Raw genomic sequence first — 20,752 nt, 5'->3', positions numbered from 1 at the left:
AAAAATTCTGTCTGTGGGTTTATAAATGACCTGCTTTATGTTTATTTTTAAATGCTTGGAAGATAAAGAGAATTAGAAGGAACAATCTTTATTTTTTTTTCGGGGCCATGCTAATCATCTCCATATCGTTCCAATTTTAGTATATGTGCTGCTGAAGCGAGCACAGAAGGAACAATCTTTAAATAAATCCTACCACCCAAAGACAGCCAATGTAAATTTTCTTGCTTTAGAGTTTATGCATATATATAACAAGATGTTTTGTGTGCAATATCGCATACTGACCCTACAAAGTATAGTTCTAATACTGTTTTATTGGCTGTAAGCCTGCTTTTAAGATATCACCTTTTCCAACCGGATTTCATTTTAGCTGTCACATACACTTAGATAGTCGATATATTAGTTGTATCTGTAGTTTAATAGAATGAGAGATGAGAGAGACCTGTTCTCTGAAGGGTTTTTAGAAGTCCAGTGTGCTATCCATTGTGTAACAGAGCCTGATGAAGGTTTATATTTTTAAAATTGACTTGTCTGGGAGGCCAAGGCAGAAGGGATCACTTGAGGCCAGGAGTTCAAGACCAGCCTGAGCAACATAGATAGACTTCTATCTTTACAAAAAAACAGAAAAATTAGGTGGGTGTTTTGGTGTGTGCCTACATTCCCATCTCCTCTGGAGGCTAGGCAGGATCACTTGAGCCCAGGAGTTTGAGACTGTAGTAAGCTATGATGACAGCACTGCACTCTGGCCTGGGCAACAGAGCATGACCCTGTCCCCAAAAAACAAAAAAAGTTGACTTCAACATCTCCTTTAAAAGTTGTAGATTGAAATAACTGTAAAAAATATAATTTCCAGTGAATTATAATTTTTGACATTTTAAAATAAAATTTTATGTCATTCTTTTTTATTTAGCCAATAGATACTTGTGTTTCCTTTTTATTCTATCTGTTGATATCCTCTAACCAAAGACATACCTGTAATTGAACAAAGCTTGAGTGTTTCGACCTGTTGCAGTGAAGGAGAATGCACACCATGAGCAACCACGGGGCAGCTCCGTAAGGTGTATTAGAAAGGACTTGTAACAGGATTTAGGCCTGTGTTAGGTGATTTGGAGAAGAGTTCAAGGAAACAAGACTTCAAGGAAATTGCTTATTAGTCCTGAATATTGTCAGGAAGCAGGGGTAATTCTATTACTGGGTACCCAAGAAATTCTTATCTAAGAGGTGGGAAGAATGGAGTCAGACTAGAGCTGTAACTGGTAAAGATGCTGCAGTTATTCATATCACCCAGGATGACAGGGTACTTGGTAATTTTTGTAGTTTGACCATAGTCGTAGTTTTATCTGTGTTCAGGCATTGAGGAGTCTGAATTTTGTCTCCATCCATCATGCTCAGAGAGTGGCCTTTTCTGATATTAGCGTTCCATGAAGTTGTTGCTGTTTAACAGTACAACACCAGTGCCTAGCTGATCATGCCAGGTCAGCTCCTGAATATCAGGGACTGCTTTTCTGTTTCTCATAATCATCCCCAGATTCAGACTGTTTAACTCTGACCTTGCTCCTTTCTCTCACTTTTATTTTTCACTTCTTACCACTACCCAAATGCTACCTTGTTCATTCATGTCTCCTCTGGGGGGGGAGTCTTCTAGGTGTATTATAGATAACAACAAATAAAGTGAAAAGCCTCAGATTAACTTCTTATTTCCCAACTAGCTTTTAAATGAGCTGCTACACTTGAGTAGCCTAAGACAAACAAAAAAGAAAAAAATAACACCTCACTATAAAATTTGCCATGTCTTATTTTCTTTATTTAAAATTTAGTATGTATATAAGCAGCTAAATAAGTTTAATAGTTAAATCTGTTACTTCACAATAATATATTTTTAAATGAACTAGAAGAATGTAAAAAAATTGAAGACAAATAATATTCTATGGTATGTATAAAATATTTTTTAAATTTTTTTACTAAAAAGGCAATATTTGCTATTAGCTTTTTTTTATATTAACCATGACATAGATATTATTTTATGAATAAAATCTAACACATATATACAGATAGATGTGTATGTGTGTGTATTTATGTTTGTTTACTGGGTTGCCATTTTTAAAATATTTCCTTCACAAACATTTAAGAAATGCACTTTGAATGTGCATGGTATCTTTTAATAATATCATGGTGATAACGAGGCAGAATTTTGTTTATATTCAGTGAAGCTGCTTCAGTTTTATTCTGTTCAGAGCCACCAACTATCATATGCTTTGGCAAGCTTTCTCACAAATATTGGCTATTTGGAATAAGAAAAAAAAATCAATTCAAAATGCCTGCGTTATTAATATGAGACAGAAGTATAATTTTTATGTGTTTTAATGTGTCAAATATAATTTGGAATGATCATTCATAATAAAAGCAATATGTACTCTTTGTGAATTTAGAAAACACTAAAACAGAATAAGTAAAAATTACTCCTTTTGTGCTCGCTTCGGCAGTACAGATACTAAAATTGGAACAATACAGGGAAGATTAGCATGGCCCCTGCGCAAGGATGACAAAGTTGTGAAGTGTTCCATATTTAAAAATAAAATTACTTCTTGTGCTACCATTCATAAGCAACCACTGGTTACACTTTGGTGTATTTCTTTATTGTCTCTTTTATATCTATTTTTCTTATATTTGGGACCATACTGTATTTATGATTGAATATTCTTCTCAACTTAAAATAATAAGAATATTTCCCATCACATTGGCACTATTCTAGCTTTTAGACCTAATATTCAAATATTTTAAAGCATTTTATTCATAAAATAACAATAGCCACAAATTTCCAGAAAAAGTGTATTATGCTGACTACTAAATGTTTTTAGCAAATAATAAGGTGAATTTTTTTCTTTGATCTAAAATAAAGCAACTCTAAAAAGCAAAATATGAAAATAAATTGTAGGAAAGCAGGGGATGGTGCCTTCTGATGCTAAGAATTTGATGTATCCTAATCCAAACTTTTTTTCCCCATTTTGAATTCCAAAATGCATTTTTCAGTCAAGGTCAAGAAGTCTATTGTTGAGAATCACACGGTATTAAGCTATGCTGTTGAGGAAGAAGAGCATACATATCTGGGTCCAAATGTAAAGCCAGATAATGAGGTTAGTAATAATATTTACTGAATTTTTAGAGCTATTTGGCTTTATATTCTCTTTGTTTAGTTTACAGAAGTTGTGAAATATTAAAGTCTGTGTTCTCTGAGATCCGCTCTTACTGAGAGTGGATCAGTGATGAAAATAGCCAAATCTGAGCATCAGAAGACATTCCAGTCTACCTGATGCATGATCTCTACAGTTCTGAGAAGCAAAACTATAAAACAATGTAAAACAATAAGGGCTTATGTCTGGAGGGGTGCGTGCGTGTGTGTGTGTGTGTGTGTGTGTGTGTGTGTGTGTTCATAAAGATGACAGTAGATAACTGAGTGCCTGCTGATGCATGAATGAGATTGGAGGGGTGTGTTTCTGTATTTATGTGTACGTATGCATGTGTATGAAAGGCTAATCATTTCTGAGCGATGATGAAAAGGTTTTTACTACTGACCTTTGTAACTATGAAGGTTTCTACACTTGACCTGAGCTCAGAATTGACAACTGCTGAGATTGATGGTTTGGGGGTTTTTTAGTTATTACTTCCTACGTCATGGTCTAATATTCCCCTTAATTTCTAGGCTAAAACACAAGAGATTTCTCATGAGCCATTATCTTCAGTAACTGTATCTACTGGGAGCTTTTTAAGTTGTGAAAACACAGATTTGAGCTTTACAGATCCAGGTAATAATGTCAAAATGTTTGTAAATAAATTGAAAGAGCAGCACCAGTTGTGTTGCAATACAGTGGAGGGAAGAAGCATTGCTTTTTCACAATACACTGGGTGGCGGGGACTGTTTCTCCAAATCTCAAGGGTAAAGTATTCATGCTTGGAAGAATTTTGGACAGTATGGTATTCTAAACATGGCTGAAAGTTAACAGGGATGCTCTCTGGATCCCCAACAACACTTTCGAGAAGAATTTGCTAATGTCACATTTTGCCATTCAGTGGAAACCTACGCAAATTTCTTTGTTGCACTGTTTTCTTAGCAACACATATTGCCATGCCTCTCTACCAAATTACGTCTCCAAGGAAGTAAGTAACCATTAAAAGAAATACAGTGTCGATGTCAATTAAATATTTTCATTAAACTCAATTTTCAGGTTCATTTGCAGAGCACATGGATGACAGGGAACAAGAATCTACCACCGATAAAGAAGAGGAAACAAATATTTTAAGTTCTATAGTTCCTTCAACACAAGTTATTTATCAATGGCAGAACTCTTCAGACAGTCATAAATCTCTTTGGCCTGCAGTGGAAGAATTTACATCTGGTCACACACACTCTCAGCAGATCACAGACAAGTACATAAATGAAGCAAATTTGATACCTACAAAAACAGACTTGCGGGGTAAAATTATTTTAAAGGAATACTTTTATATAAGTTAAGTGTTTTTAACTTTTCACCTTTCATCCTTTTTAGTTTTACGTAGTGATTGTTTGAGCTTCATGTTTTTATGGCCTGCTGCAGCTGTTATAACACAGAAAATATTGAGGGAAATTAATGAGAGAGGGCATCTGGAACCAATTAGACTGACTAAAGAACTTGTAGAGGAGATTAATTAGCAAATCATTCTTTACCATTGCAAAGTTTGCTATTCCGGCTGAGGCAGCATTGCCAGTGTTGAGAGCAAGAGTTAGAAATCAGACAGACCTGGAGTCAAGTCATAGTTTGACCATTTCCAAGCTGTAAAACCATGGGCAAGTTACTCTTTCATCTTCCATAAAAGAGGGATGTTGGTGATTAAATGAGACAGTGCACGTAAAGTACAGTGTCGCTCCACAGTAACCTTGAATACAGTGGGCTTTTCTTTTTTTAAGCTTACAACAATTCAGAAATGGAAATTTATATTTGTCAGAAGTTTTGGTCATGGAGAGGATCCATATTTTTTGGACCTTTGAAAATAATCATGATAGGACTTAATTTGAAAAGATCAGCCAGTCATGGAAAAAAATGGCAATAACTTCGCACTGGTGTTATGTAAAAATAAGCTTTTAAATGTGTTCTTACTCCTTTTCTAGGCTTTACTTTAAATTTTAAAAATTTATCTCTTTTTTCCCTCAAAATTCCAGCAGCTGACCTTGACTTTCCAGAATTGGAACACATTTTTCCAAATTTGCATCGTCAGCTATTTAAACCCTTAGAACCACATCCAGATTTTGATTTATCATCACCATCCTCTGGGATTTCTCAAGACAACAGAGACTTTTACCAGGTATATTAAAGTAGATGTCACATTGTAGTGAATATCCAAGAAGAGTTTTAAGTTTTCTGTTAGAACAATCGGTCTTAACCTTATTAGAATCATGTGGAAAGCTTTTAAAAATCCCATTGCTCAAACTCTACACTCCAGACCAGTTAAACCAGAATCTCTGGCAGTGCTCAGGTACTGTGAAATTTTTTTAAAGCTTCCCCAAATGATTCTAAGATGGAACCAAAATTGAAAAATGCTGCATTTGAATTTTCTTTGTCCTGTAAGCCTTTTCTCCAACTAGTGGGTACAATCCCATAGAGGACCTGAGAACTTTTAACTGTGTAACATATTTAAACAGATAAATATTCTGTGATTCTGTAAAAATTAAATGGTCTCTTCCTGTACAGTAAAGGAGCTGAGGTTCAAACCTGGGTCTTTTTTGTTTCCACAGACTGACATTCTAGACTACTGCACATAGTTCATGGTTATCAGAAAATTATCTCATCATGTTCTAAGCTCTACCTGGTTAGTTTACTATTTTCTTTTTAAATTTAATTTTTTCTTTTTGAGTTGGAGTCTCACTCTGTTGCCCTGGCTAGAGTGCAGTGCCATCATCATAGCTCACAGCAACCTCAAACTCCTGGGCTCAAAGTGATCCTCCTGCCTCAGCCTCCCGAGTAGTTGGGACTACAGGCACGTGCCACCACATCCAGTGAATTTTTAATTTTTTTGTAGAGATGGGGTCTCGATATGTTGCTTAGGCTGGTCTTGAACTCCTGGCCTCAAACAGTCCTCCTGCTTCAGCCTCCCAAAGTGCTTGGATTACAGCCTGGCCCACAATTTTTTTTCTAAATGTTTTTTTTAAAGTCTCCTTCATACTGACTGAAAAGGAACAATTGGATTTGAATAAGCAAATTATTCCTGTGATAGGAAAGTGATAATTAAGGAAGGATAATATCAAGGGAACATCATGATTAGTGATTCAATTGGAATATGTAATCAGTATTTCAGCCTTTCCTTCTTTTCTGTCAGAGCTCAGATTCTTCATCTGAAAACCACCATGCTACTGTATCATCCAAAAGTACAGTTTCTTTCACAGCATTGAGGAGGACTAGCCTGCATTCTTCTCTTAACACAAGCCTGGATCAGCAACCTGACACTAACTTGGCTCATGCTGCAGCTCAGAGTTTTGCTACAGAAAATATTATTGAGGGTATGTATGACTAAGTTAGAAAAAGTTAAATAAAACCCAGTACTCTTTTTATGGTTCTTTACATCCATTTCCTTGGAAATTATGTCTGGCATCTCTTCGTTTGTACTCACCTCTGTCCCTGGTATTATAAGTTTTGTTTCTTTAATTATATATTTATTTAAATAACAGAAGTAATATATACATTTTTTTTTTTTACAGTACTGAACTTTATAAAATAAAAAGCAAAAGTATTGCCTCTTATTCTACAACTTCCCTACCTGAAACCTTACAGTTAAAATGTCCTTCTAGAACTTTTTATACACATATATATGAGATATACATGTATGTCTTATGCTAAGTCTTTCTGTTATTAAAATTAATATTCAGGTCTCTTATGGGGAAAAGCATCCTTATAAGGTCTTACAGCCATACTTTCTTTATTAAATAATATTAGAAAAGGAGAACATACATGGTGTTAGTTGTAGAGTTGATTGAAAATGACTGTGGCCATCCTTATCTCTGTATTCATGTTTATATACATCAACTTTCACTACTAAAATTGTAGGTAGTAACCTGACTTTATTATTTGCAATTTACTTAGAAACTATTAGAGACTGTGTCTATATCCCAGTTTTATAACATATAGTAATGATTAACTGATTTCTTAAACTTCTTAATGCAGGATCTGAACAATCTTTTCAACCGCTTCTGCCAGAATTTTCTTCACAGGAGGGGAGCCAGCATGCTGATTTACCAAGTATTTTTAGCATTGAAGGAAGAGATTCTTTCCAAGGCATGGAAAACCAGAACTATTCCTCTGAAGAACATACTGAAATATTACAAAATAAGAAAAAAAGTGTTCATTTCCCGCTCTCTGTAGGAAATGTGCTAAGTTCAGTCTCTAGTTCATCTCATGAGGCTAATGTATTTGATCAGTTAAATACTTCTAGTGAGTGCTCAATAAAACAGCAACTAGAAAGCAGAAAAGAAACACTGGGCTTTGAAGAACTATCAGAAAGAGGGGTTGTTACAATGTTACAAAATCAAGGACTCATTGAAGTTGATAAAAATGAAACCTGTAGAGTTTTAGACATAAATCCACATGTAGACGAAATTGACTCTCAATTATGTGTAAGAACAGTGGAGATGGGAACTTCAATTCAGACACCACATTCATTAACTATTCAAAATGAGAAATATTTTGAGAATTCAACTGAAACCGAAATCCCAAAAATCATAAAAAACCTATCTCAACTAGGACAATCAGAGCTCTCTGTAAATTCTGGATCATTTTCATTACAGAACTTTATTCCAACCTGGGTAAGTAAAATCTGTGTTATATAAATAGCATTTAAATTCATTGTCAGGAAAAACTGTAGAAACAAAAGAGAAGCAAAACTACTTGTAATATTCCTGAGATAATCAAGTTTGTGGTCACTGGAAATCTCCAGTAAAACAAGAAAACTCCAAATTTTGAAAGCTTTTCCTCAGAGAATTTTACGAAAGATCTTTTTCATCCCAATTCATATATCCTTTATCTAACTTTCCCAATAAATGATGTCTCTTGGTATGCTTCAGCACTTTCAGTGTTAAGCCTCACTACACTGCACCAAAACCATTACTGGAGTAAGTGTCAGAACATTGTTCCTCATATTTAGCAAGTTACAATCTGCTTGGTTTCAACACCAAATGGATATAGTTTTTACCTTCTAATACTATGTATAGTTTATCCTTTTCCACAAATATACAGGAGATTGAAAATAAGGGCTATCTCTACACCACAGATGTGTTTAATTTGGTTGCTTGTGTTTTATCTGTTTTTAAATTCTTGCTCAATGTTTAAAACTAAAGATAGTTCCCTTTGAAAAATTTATAATGTGGCAGCAGTGGCCCATATTTGGCTATAACCTGGTAGCCAGCCACTGCTCCCTTTAGAATAGGATATGCACTCCAGTTCTGCATAGCTCCAGTCAGCCTGCACTCATATTATCGGCCTACCCCTGTAAGTCTGTAGTCCTTGCAGTAGGTATTTTCAGTTATACTATTTTACCCCATCCCCAAAGTCCTCTCCAGTATTTCTACAAGTGAACACTGCAGTAGGAGGGCTCAAGGGGAATCTGTTGTTTTTCCTAATTTTCACATTTATAAAAAATGCACGATGTATAAAGTGAACATTTATTTACTTTTTGCATATTTTGAAAGTTCTAAGGCTATTTTTTTTTTTTTTTACATGATTTCCCTTTTAATTGTACTGAAAAGGAGACAGAATCTGGCCATGGTATAATGGAAGAACCAGAACTTACTTTAGTGAGCACCAGTGATATCAGTATTGCTGAAGCGGATTTTGCAAACTTAACACTAGAAGAAAAGAGAAAGAATGAGGCAGAAAGCTGTTTTCAGGTAAATTTCATAGCTCTTACTCATACATTGATTTATCGATACAGCAATCTATAACTGAAAATTGCACAACAGGTTTTTTTCCCACTTTTCTTTCCACATGGCGTCTTTTCTTACACTAGAATTGTTTGCAAACTTCCCCAATTAGATGCAAATGCAGTAAACTTAATGTGCTTGTCAGGAGCTGACAAGAAAAGGAAAAGCCCTCAAAATCTCCTGAAAGCAGTTTTGTGCCATTTTATAGTCCTAATTATAAAAATATATGGTGCTACAGACATTAAGTCTAGAGTTAACAGCTAGGCTCAGTGGCTCAAGCCTGTAATCCCAGCACTCTGGGAAGCTGAGGAGGGAGGATCACTTGAGTTCAGAAGTTTGAGGCCAGCCTGAGCAAGAGTGAGACCTAGTCTCTACTAAAAATAGAAAAAAAATTAGCCGGGCATGAGGCTGAAGCGGACAATCAATCACTTGAGCCCAGGACTTTGGGTTGCTGTGAGCTAGGCTGACACCATGGCACTCTAGCCTGGGCAACAGACTGAGACTCCATATCAAAAAAAAAAAGTCTTGAGTTACAATTCATACCTTCTGCTTGTAAGAGGCAGAAGAGGTATCCTAGAAGTTGGGTAAAGAAAGCCAGATTTGAGGTGAATATAGAGTGCAGGCTGTTGTTTTGGAAGTTTATTTTTAAACTTTTCGTCCTAAAGAAAAAAATGACATGCATATTCTTTCTATTTTCTATTTCTAATACAAGCAAACCAGTTGATTCACACCTACCTAGTAATTTCAGTTCTTAGTCATTGGAGGGAATTATGCTATGGATTTAACTCTTTAGTTAAGACTCTAAAACTTGACACCCCTACCAAATGTTTGGTGCAACAATTTACTATTGTGGCAACTACTGTGCATTTTTCTCTTTTCACCACTACACAATTTTTCAGAGAAGTCCCAAACACCCTTTTTCCAGAGCTCATACCTACCTCCTACACTATGGCAGAACTATTTTTATCATACAATTAGTGTACTGACGCTAAGTTAGAAGGTACTTTATACCCAAGCATATTCCAAAATGTTTTGACTTCAAAACAACTGGTAATTGTTTTTACGAGGGAAGTAAGGAGGCAATAGACAAATAATGAAAATACAGAAGTGGTATGGAAAAGAGGCAGAGACAAAAAGAATTTTAAGAGAAAGGATGGCAAAGTAAGGTGGGTCAGTGGTTAGGAATTGTTTTGTGGTACCGCTGGTCAGATGTACAGTAGTATAAGAACCAAGAGAGTTGGACATAATCACCTGAAAAACATGTATTTGAGAGCAGGCACCCACCCAACGTCACCCTGACACCCACAATGAGCACGTTTAGATCCTTTTATCCAAGGAAGGCAACCTGAGATTAGAACCTTCAAACACAAGAGCATGGAAGTGTTATCTGCAAACAGATACTGTGTTAACTGGGAAAACATCTTGTTGCATTTGGGGACAATAGGGATGGTAATGTGGTTAATATAAACAAATTTTTGAAGATTCCTTGGCTCCTTCCCCAATACTTAGGGATTACTCTAAAAGCAAAAATTGGAACAAAATTGACATATGACTTTCTTACCATCAGGTGAGTGAATTTCTGCCTTTTGTATCAGAAACAGAAGTCTCAGATTGTCCAGCTGTGTCAGAGCTTTCGGTGGAGAAGCCAACAGTGTCTACAGGTATGCCTGACTATACTGAAATGTGTCGAGTCCTGGGGCCAGTGGGAGCTGCCTGTTAACGTTAAGCCCCCACAACTCTAAAAGGAAGTAGAAATTTTCCATATTCCTGGCATAAAGCTAAATGAAGTGCACTATCTCCCAAGTACCTTTTTTTCCCTACAGAAACTCTTCCAAAGTCTACACCTATACCAGGTAGTTTACAAGAAGCATTTGTAAAGAGAAAAAAACCATTTATGGAAAAATCCTACCAAAGGCAGAAAGAAATATGGAATAAAATTTGTGTCTCTGAAAATTGTCAAATAGTTCCAGACAAACCAACTATAGGTATGCTGACTTTTAAAAAATTAATCTTCAGCAACTGCCTTCCTGATTAGGAGTAACTTCCATTCCTCATAGAAAACGTGTAATTTTTCACCTTTTTTCACAGATATGTTGAAAATCTGGCCTTTCATTTGTCAAACCACTTTATCTTTTCTCAGGTTCTTCTGTGCATCGCCTAAAGGGTGTGAATAAAACTAGAGCCTCTGTTCCTGAAGACAGAAAGACTACACAAGCCCTCATGCAACAAAGGGCTCTAAGGTAGGATTGACTGATTTTTAGTGAGCCACTTTTCTGCAGCATTTCTCTTTAATTCAATATAAATTTCTTACAGATTACACAATCAACAGCAAAATGAAAAGAAATCAAAGCAAGAAGCTTATGCCCAAAACAGAGCAAGGGCAAAAGAATTTCATAAAGTGAGCAGGATTGGGGGTGGGAGGAGGCAACTCCAATTTTTCAAGCTGAAGGTATACAATTGAAACTGCTACATTTTTTTATTCCCTCCCACAGAAAACACTGGAGAAACTCCGAGCCAAAAATACATGCTGACTTTCTACAGAGAGTGTTTTTTATTATGGCATTAGGCAAAATTATTTATTTTTTTAAAGTCAATAAATTTTTATTCAAGGAATTTCATGTGATTCCTTCCACTGTCCGTCAAGGTAGCCTGAGTTCCTCAAAGGCTGGCGGTCTTTCAAGATTTACCTTCAAGATGGCCCTGAAGAAGAGAAACTTCAGTTATATCTGGGACATTTACTTTCCCATATCAACAATCATGGATTATTTAATGTCATAATGATGAGTGGCAAAGTCTTGTACCTCTCCTCAGGAAAACATAGCACTATTTAGTGTTATAGCATCCTACAGAGAACTTCAATATTTGGTCACAGCGTTAAGAGCTCTTGGTTTCACAACTCCATGAGCCCTCTTTGAAATGACCAATGTCTTTCGTAATATGTACATACCTTTTTAATAGATCCTCCATCCACAGTTGTCCTGTCATCCCTACATAACAATATAAAAGTTACATTTCTAGAGATGATCATATAATGAAACAAACCACCTACTTATTAGCCATCCAGAAGGGTTACAATGATAATTAGCTAGACAAAGCTACAAGGTATAAGAGATCTAGGTGTGCACTGTGGTCAGTGAGAATGTGAAATGTGTCTGTTGTAAATTTCACATGTATTAAATAATCACATGCTGCTTGCCTTATATTTTCACTTGGACAGTGCTCATCTAGGCAATGGAAGTAAAATAGGCTAATAAAGGGTTAATAAAATGTTCCCAGTAGGCTAATTGCTAGCAAAGTAGCAGATAGAAAACCTAGTGGGAAGTTTTTTTATGGTCATGTCCACAGCAAATGAGAAACTGCATTCTAAAAGCCTTGGTAATGACCATTATACCCTTTGGCAAATAGTTTTTATCTTACCAGAAGTTGCTTGCCACAATTCTTTTCTTTTTATTTTGGCTTCTTTTATCTCCACTTGGATATGGACATACTGATGAAAACTTAAACTCCCCACCTATGGAAAAATTTCTTAGTCATATTTACTATTAAATACAAAAATCTGTCTCGAGTTTGCTTAGGTTCCAAAGTATCCTAAAACCCAGTGCCCAACCATTATGTATCGAAAATTCCAGGCTTAAAATTGCTTATTCCAACTATCTGTATCTTTTCAGCTCATTTAAATGAATATATAAAATATATTTTAAAATTAAGGCTGAATGATCTACTTCCATTCCTGTTAATCTGCTCTATGATCACAAACACCCGAGACAACTATTTTGAAACATGCATGTTTCAGGTAACTTTGAGCTTTTGCATACTGTTCTCTGGATTGATGTTCAGAAAGGCTATTTTCATTCAGCCCATTCAGAGCAGTTGAACATTTTTGCCCATCATCATAACATCATATATCCTTGATAACCAATGTGAATGTATACCGACATAATTTAGTGATAAATCAACCACTAGACTTGGTTGCAATAGGATTCTAATAATCCTATTAGAATAAATACTTATAATCTAATGTTGAAATTAAGTTTTATAAAAGACCTGCATGGCTTTTGAGATAACTTACCAAGAATTTTTGGGATCTAATTTCTTCAAGCAAGTTATTACTTCAGGGTCCTAAAAGCTGAATTGTAGAAAGTACATTGGTATTTTGACACATGATCTAATGCAGTCGTGCACTACATAATGTTTCAGTCAACAACGGACTGCATATAGAACAGTGTTTCTGTAAGATAATAATGAGGCTAAAAATTTCCTATTGCCCAGTGACCTAACACATTGTGGTGATGCAGGCACAAGCAAACCTGTACTGCCAGTCATACAAAAATATAGCACATACAATTATGTATAATACTTAACACCTGTATCTATATTATATTTCTTAGAGTGTGCTTTCCCCTACTTACAAAAACATTAACTGTAAACAGTCTAAGGCAGGTCCTTCACAAGGTATTATCACCACAGGAGATGACAGCCCCATCGTGTTAGTGCCCCTGAAGACCTTCCAGTGGGACAGATGTGGAGGTGGAAGACAGTGATACTGAAGATCCTGACCTTGTGTAAAAGCATCCCTGTCATTACATGATGCATGACTGTATATTATTCTTTAAGCATCTCTAATATTTAAAAGTCAACATTCTTACATATATTTCCACTCACAAGCTGTGCAAAATGTTACAGGTCTCATTGTCACCACTGCAATACATGTACTGTGATGGAAGCATAACCTGTGTCAATTTAGCCACATTAACAATTTTTGGACACTGTGATCAACAGTGTCCATTCTCATCTAGAATGAGGCTTTGGTAAAAGTTCCTCTCCAGATTGTACACACTCTGAAAGTATCTGCATGCAGTTCTTGTTATGCTGGCAATGCTAACAATAGAGGGAAGAAGCCAGCAGCCAGAAAGGAACAGAAATAGAAAACCTTACATTTTTAGAGTAGATGGATCTGCCTGGTTCTCAATTTGACACCCTAGAAAAAGAAGCATTAGTTATTACTGAAGACTATATCAAACTAAGCAACGGGAGAACTATAGAAATACTGTATCAATAGAAATACCAGGTTTAACATGCACAAAGCCAAGAAAACCAACGATGCCAGATACTGAATTTCTATGGCACTGACCTTTGAACACCCCAGCAGGAGTAAACTGCTGAATGCAGATACCATGCAGTGCAATTATGACTTAACTGTCCCAAGTTTACAATGAGAAATACACAAATTCTAAAATTCAAGTTCCTGTTAATAGGTACAATAATTTGACCTTTATTTCTAATTATCATTTCTAATCAGGAAACTATATTATAATTGCTAGTCATTATCTTTGCCCAATCTCTATATAACTTAAACATGGAACTATCAAGTCAAATCTCTGTAAGACTGCACTAGAAATGCCAACATCACTGTTGCTCAAATTGCCAACTTAATTAGGCAAAATCCCTTTAAAGCAATTCAATTGAATCAACGTATCCAGGTATACATATTAGGACGAATCATTCAGTCTTGTCATTTTTCATTCTATACAAAAATACATACATTGTGGCAGATTTTTTTGCCAAGATCTTTTATAACTAAAAAAAAATCCTGGTTATAACAACATTGGGATGCTATACTCAGTTTACGTGCTTCTCATAACTTGAGTCCTCAGCAAATTAAGTATTTCACTTACCTCTTAGAAAAATGAATGAGTTCAAATCATTAGTTCCTATAGAGAAAGTACCAAGATTTAGAAAGGCTGCTGTATTTCCAGTTGTTGTAAAAACTAAAACATAACTCTTAAGTTTAATATCCAGATTTATATGTATTATAGCCACATTCAGCTCTGTCAGAATTAAGTTTTAGTTCATGTCTGTATCATTCAGCAGTTGAACAGTTAAATTCATCATCTGAACTGTAACTATTCCCAAAAGATTACATTGTCACCAATTAAAACTCACCTAAAGCCATCACACTCAATAGTACAGATCAGTGGGATATGCCAATACCTAAGGTAAAAACAAATCATTAGGTCTTTCATACTTTTAGCAACTGTCTGGTAGAGTTCCTTTCCACAGATCTAACAAATAGTCCTGTGAGGAAAGCAAAACCACAGTGTTACTCTATGAGGCGTTTCCAACGATGTATGGCTACAGAAAAAGCCCCACCGGGATAGACCTCAACCATTGTTAGTAATTTTTTAAATATATAAGTCTAAGACTCTACAGGAAAGCAATTATTAGCAAGAACTGTCATGCGCTCCAAAATGTTGAAAACTGCAAAAATAGTTAAGAATGAAAAATTTCCTGCCACTTAAATCACTCATTTCATAATCACATGGTAAGAATTTTCACCAAACTGCTTAGAAGCCAGAGTAGACTAATAAATAAAAGTATGGAAAGTACCATCAAGTAGATACTTTAGATGAACCAAAGGGAAAAAAAGTATAAATTATACTTTGATTTTTATGAACTTAAATACTGCAATATAGGATGTTTTTTTCCCTATTAAGTTCACAAATTTCAGCAAATGTTAACTGAATTTTTTCATCAGAATTGAATAACTACATAAAAGTATTGTCTCCTTGGTTATTTGACATCAAGTATAAAACAATAATCTGGCTGTAAATTATATGACAGGCATTATAAAGGATAAAGCAAATTTTAATTAAGCTTTGTCAAATTTATAAAAATCTTATATAAGACTTTTGTAGTCATTTCATTATGCTACTAAATCTTGCATTATACTAGTAAGTCTTCTGCCTCATTTTAGATTATGCATCAATTCAACATGTTGTATGCCTCGAATGGGAAATCCAAGGTTCTGATTATAGTTACAGACTAATTTGTAAATTTGGGACCTTCTAATGCTTGCAAGGAAACTGAAGTTGCCACCACAGCACTATAGAATATATGAACCTAAGATTGCTTTTCAAACATAAATGTCATAATTGAAATTTTATTTTGTGTAGAGACAGTGTCGCTATGTTGCCCAGGCTGGTCTCCAACTCCTGGCCTCAAGCAATCCTCCTGCCTGGCCCATAATTGGAATTTAAAGGAAGCAACAAATGTCTGTTAATAAAATGTAACCTACAAGAGGTTTAAATAAATCTGACAATTTACTACTTAACACACATAAACAAATGTGATCCTAAAACTCACTTTAAGACATACCTTCAACTCCAGACACCATGTTCTCAAGATAAAAGCCTTTAAAAAAAAAAAAGCCATCTTGGTATGTCAACATGAAATTAAAATACTAAATTAATACAGCTGAGATTTCTCATGTCCTAAGCTTTTTTATTTTTTAGTTTAGAGACAGGGTCTTGCTCTGTCACCCAGGCTGGAATGCAGTGGCTCAATCATAGCTCACTGTAACCTTGAATTCCTGGGCTCAATCAAAGCAATTCTGCCTCAGCCTCCTGAGTAGCTAGGAGAAAGCACACCTCACTAGTTTTTTTTTATTTTCTGTGGAGACAGAGTGTATGGCTATGTTGCCCAAATTGGTCTCTAGCTCTTGGCCTCAAGTTATTCTCCCACCTAGGCCTCTCAAGAGTGCTGGGATTATAGGCATGAGCCACCATGCCAATCCCTATCACTTTAAACTGTCTCATAATATTCCTTCTTATATGTATCAAAACTCATACTGAACAATGAGTTCTGGGTTGCAAAAGAGGATTTATTTTTTGCACCTGTCTGTAAGTCCTTGTCCACGAGTTAGACAAAAACAAACACAAGTGCTGTCATAAAATGCAGTATATGTAACAGAGTCGTCTACAGTGGTGATCAAAATAAATGGTAGTTGGAAACAGTATTAATAAAGTATTCTAGTTATTTGGGAAAGGGAAAATTAAGTTACTACAATATACTAAACATGTGACAGGTCACATTTGGCTGAATAAAGTTGGATATAACGTTTCAAGTACCCTAAAAAAGATGGTTGTAATTTTATCTAAGATTTTCTTTTCAAAATTAAAATATCTGCACTTCATTGTTTCAGTGCTCAAATGACACCAGTAAGCTCTTACTCAGAAAACAAGCATTGTCAAAAACATCAGGATCTTCTGTTTATTATTCAGAAAGTGGTAATTTCTCAGCTTTTTCTGTGTAATTTCCTGGTGTTTACACTTTTTTCCTAATAATTCTCATTCTTTAGGAGTTTCTTTCACAACTTCTTCATAGATATTTTTTGTTCTTAAAATGTTCTTGGTTAAAGAATGTCTTCACCACCAGGCCAGTGTATATATCCACATTTATCTGTAGTTATTTCTTTCTATAAAAAGTCACTTCTCTATATTGTTTACCTTCTTTGATATTCATGTTCCTGTCTCCGTGGTATCCTCTGTCCAATGTTTTTGGCCTTTGTAGCTCTCTTTTTAGACACAGCAGCTTCTTTAGTACTATTCTCTTGTTCTACATGTACATTGATCTTCCTTGGGAAATCAGAACTTATTATGAAACAACTATCCGCCTACAAAAAAAAAATTACTATTAAGCAATAACTCAAATGGCTTACTAATTAATTACACTTAGCTGAGTGCTAGGCATATTCAAATAACCCAGACACTACATTTAAATGTTAAAAATCCAAATTAACATCTGTGTATTTTCTCATTTGCTATCCTAATTACCAATATCACATATCAAAGTGTTATTTACTAAAGTAGTATTGAAAAGCCCATGTTCTCATTAGCAAGTATCCAAAAACTTAATATTTTTATTATTGCATTTTTCACTAAACTTATTGAGCTTTACAAAAATTAAATGGAGCATAAGACAAAAACTACAGAATACAATTCTTCCTGTATTAACTCCTGTCTTCCCACAATAAAACAGGAAAAAAATAAGTCACTTACTCCCAATTTGATATCACATTCATCCTGTTCAGTATGTGTTGTATCCTGATCCTCTGCTCTGTAACATTAAAATATGTCACTTAGATAACACAACCTTCTACGACCTACTTATTTTTATACTTTGCTGTGACGTACAACTGAATCAGTACTAGTCAAGGCAAACACAAAATACAGTATCATGGATGTCTTGTTTGGTAAGCTCAGCCAACTATAATAATCCGAACTGTCCTTTTCTGTGTTCACAAAAGTATCAAATGATAACAACATATGGAACAAGTAACATTCAAATTTAGTTAAAATCTATGACCAAAGTAACTTCATTTGATTCAACTTACACTGACTCTTCAATAGGAGAAATGGATCCATCATCATCCAAATATTTGTATCTACGACTATCAAAATCTTCTTTTTCTAATTCTTCGCCAACATCCATTTGTTTCAATGATTCTTTAAGGTGGTGCTCATACTTCAGTTTTTCAATGTAGTTGAAAAATCCTCTTGCAACAGCTTGCTATATATTAAAAACACCACATTTTATGTCATGGCCTTGCAAGATGAAGATTTTTTTCATGACTCAGCAGATGCCTACATTCAAACCTGCCAACAAGCCCCCTACTAAAGAATGAATTAGCTATCTTTATTTAACTATGCTGTATTTGTGGACAATTCCTAATTGTAGAAAAAGTTCGCACAGCAGTTGTCAAACTTACCAAGGATGATACCAAGAAGCACAAATCTTGTCATGTTTTGGAATTACAAAAGGCATTTTAAATGTAAAGATAAGAACAAAATTTCTAATGTTTATCAGTCACTTAAACTTAATAAGTTAACTAGTATTAATCCTCTCGAACTATAGGTTCTGGCAAGGGATGATAAATTAAATGTACATTCATTCAAGACTGAGTAAGTATTTGGGTATTTATCAGGTAATCCCATCAGGAAGAGCTAGGCTTTAAGAAACCATCTACTGAACATGAAAGGTATGTGTGGGTTTAACTTACATTAATGCAAAAAACAACTGAGAGTCATGTGAGCTTCAGAGTTATGTTTAAAGAGCAGAGATAGGATGAAGTCAAGAGATTAAAAACAGCCTTTGAGCACTACTCTTTAAATTCAGCAAAGTTATATTCACAGAAGGGATTCACCAATGAAGATTCCACCCAGAAACTCAAGTGAAATTAGACCTGAAGGATAGGGGAGACTTTAGGTAGAAGTCAGTAGAGTATTAGCAAAATTGCAGACTATGTGTTCCAAGTGTTATCTATCTTTTTTTAATCATAAATTGGGAAGAACTGGACCAAGTTGACCGAAGTGGCCAAAAAATCGTTTAAGACATTTTAGCTATGAGTATCCATAAATATAATGTACTGACTTACCTCAAAATTTAAAATTTTTCTCCAAGGTAATGGTTTTCTGTCAGTCTCTGATTCCAAAAATGGGAACCCAGGTCCTTTGTCTTCTAATAGTTTCTTACTTATTTGTGAATATCTAGGGTTTTTACTTCCTTTTGGTCTTCCCCTTTGTCTTCCTGTTGGTTTGTATTTCCTCTTTCTGCATTTACGTTTCCTATTCTTGAATCTATCAAAAATAGCTTTTAAAGTTACTGGTTCTATAGATGAGTCACTTGATGACTCTCTTGCTTGAACACTTTCAGGCAAATGAACAAATTTTTTAATAGGGTTTCTTTGCTTCCGTTTAGGTGAGTCACGAACACACTGCGTTTTAAATAAGCTGCTACCAGAAGAATTATCACTAGAAAAACAGGAAAAATTAATTTTATCTTTTTGTCTTACTGAACTTATTACTAGTAATAACCAATCCCATTTCTTCAAGACTAACGTAGGAAAACACACCAAGATTAATTAAAAATTGTTGTTTTAAAAAAAAGGTGGGCCCCGTAGCAGCCAGCCATTGAGGACTGAGCACCCAATCTAAAATGGCCCATAATCTCATAGCACTGATTAAAAAATGAAATTTTACTTTTCAAGATAAAATGTAATCTCAAAAGCTGTTTACTTCCCGGCTAAAAAGCCTCCACTAAATAAAACAAACACAGCCTTCTGGACGTAAATAGGATAATTCAGTCAGGAAGACAGATACCAAATCGACCCAGATAATATACCATTTCCCTAAGAATGTGCTCCACTATAATATATTCAGACCATGAATTAAAAGTATTTGCAACAATACTATTTCAATCTGTAATTAAATAAACCTGGAAGATCAGTGTAATCTGTTCTTCCTTCTTTCCAAAATCCTGAAAATTATCTTTACTGTCACCCATTAGATACAATTTATGCTTCCTATAAATCCAAATACAGTAAGTATCTACTCAGTTCTACAGTAAAAATCCACTTACCTTTGATTTTCAGTTTCCACAGCTGAGTCCAATGTCACGTAGTCAAGAGAATCCATTCCAGACTTATCCATCACTTGCTCTTTGCTTTAATCACTTTTCTGAAATTATGAAAGTTGGTAAATGTGATAGCCTCCCTAAACAAATAAGTGCTGACACACACAGCTATTATTTACTAGAAAGTTCAACATAGACTATGCCACCATTAGTAATGTGGATTTAGGCAAAATCATTTACCAGGTTTTTAAGCTTTTCTTGAAACAGTCCATTTAAGATCAATTTCTTTAAGAAAGAAAAAAAAACAAAACACTATAAACTGCATTCACAGTTTAACCTCTGTTTTTACACTCTAAAACTATTCAATGCAACAAGATTCCAGAAAAGCATTCTCATTTCCAACAAAAGCAATCTTCTGAGTACAAGTAAAAAATGGTTTCATCATTAGCCACATATTAATGTACAATTATCAATACAATATTAGTGTACAATGGCCAAAAAGCCATTTTCCAAAATCAAAGGGAACTTCTAAGAAAAACTTATACATAGAAAACTACAAGGCAAAGTGTGCCCTTTGTATACGAGCAAAAGCATCTCCATTTAATAGACAATTTAAAAACTCAT

General features: G+C 35.0%; 2 protein-coding genes across 4 annotated transcripts in view; one reads left to right on the top strand and one right to left on the bottom strand.

Annotated features, from left to right (window-relative positions):
- CEP295 (centrosomal protein 295kDa) overlaps positions 1–11,549 on the top strand; it is a 56,908-nt gene extending 45,359 nt beyond the window's left edge. The window contains exons 19-30 of the mRNA XM_012657238.1: positions 3,028–3,131; positions 3,698–3,800; positions 4,221–4,469; positions 5,213–5,334; positions 6,346–6,526; positions 7,188–7,825; positions 8,765–8,905; positions 10,506–10,599; positions 10,762–10,923; positions 11,079–11,178; positions 11,252–11,336; positions 11,431–11,549. Of these exons, the coding sequence (XP_012512692.1) occupies positions 3,028–3,131; positions 3,698–3,800; positions 4,221–4,469; positions 5,213–5,334; positions 6,346–6,526; positions 7,188–7,825; positions 8,765–8,905; positions 10,506–10,599; positions 10,762–10,923; positions 11,079–11,178; positions 11,252–11,336; positions 11,431–11,469 (2,018 nt within the window). The 3' untranslated portion in view covers positions 11,470–11,549. The remainder of the gene's footprint in view (positions 1–3,027; positions 3,132–3,697; positions 3,801–4,220; positions 4,470–5,212; positions 5,335–6,345; positions 6,527–7,187; positions 7,826–8,764; positions 8,906–10,505; positions 10,600–10,761; positions 10,924–11,078; positions 11,179–11,251; positions 11,337–11,430) is intronic.
- Positions 11,550–11,576: 27 nt separating this feature from the next.
- On the bottom strand, positions 11,577–20,224 carry TAF1D (TATA box binding protein (TBP)-associated factor, RNA polymerase I, D, 41kDa). Of its 3 annotated transcripts, none has more exons than XR_001138018.1 (11): positions 20,135–20,224; positions 19,152–19,527; positions 18,111–18,286; positions 17,776–17,833; positions 17,224–17,390; positions 16,094–16,129; positions 14,882–14,929; positions 14,614–14,649; positions 13,008–13,916; positions 11,886–12,449; positions 11,577–11,638 (listed from the first exon to the last, which is right to left on the bottom strand). XR_001138018.1 is itself a non-coding variant. In XM_012657240.1 (6 exons), exons 1-6 carry the CDS (start codon positions 20,203–20,205, stop codon positions 16,117–16,119), a joined length of 861 nt encoding a protein of 286 aa, XP_012512694.1. In that variant the 5' UTR covers positions 20,206–20,224; the 3' UTR covers positions 16,031–16,116. The 3 variants fall into 3 exon arrangements, 1 of the variants encoding a protein (XP_012512694.1); XR_001138019.1 differs by lacking the exon at positions 11,577–11,638 and having other exon boundaries at positions 11,669–12,449; positions 13,008–13,064; positions 13,874–13,916; XM_012657240.1 differs by lacking the exons at positions 11,577–11,638; positions 11,886–12,449; positions 13,008–13,916; positions 14,614–14,649; positions 14,882–14,929 and having other exon boundaries at positions 16,031–16,129.
- Positions 20,225–20,752: the final 528 nt, after the last annotated feature.

The sequence above is a fragment of the Propithecus coquereli genome, unplaced genomic scaffold (assembly GCF_000956105.1).
Source record: "Propithecus coquereli isolate 6110/MARCELLA unplaced genomic scaffold, Pcoq_1.0 Scaffold534, whole genome shotgun sequence".
Classification (NCBI taxonomy): Eukaryota; Metazoa; Chordata; class Mammalia; order Primates; family Indriidae; genus Propithecus; species Propithecus coquereli.
Note: the sequence above shows the minus strand (reverse complement) of the source record. Positions and strands in the feature narration are given on the sequence as shown.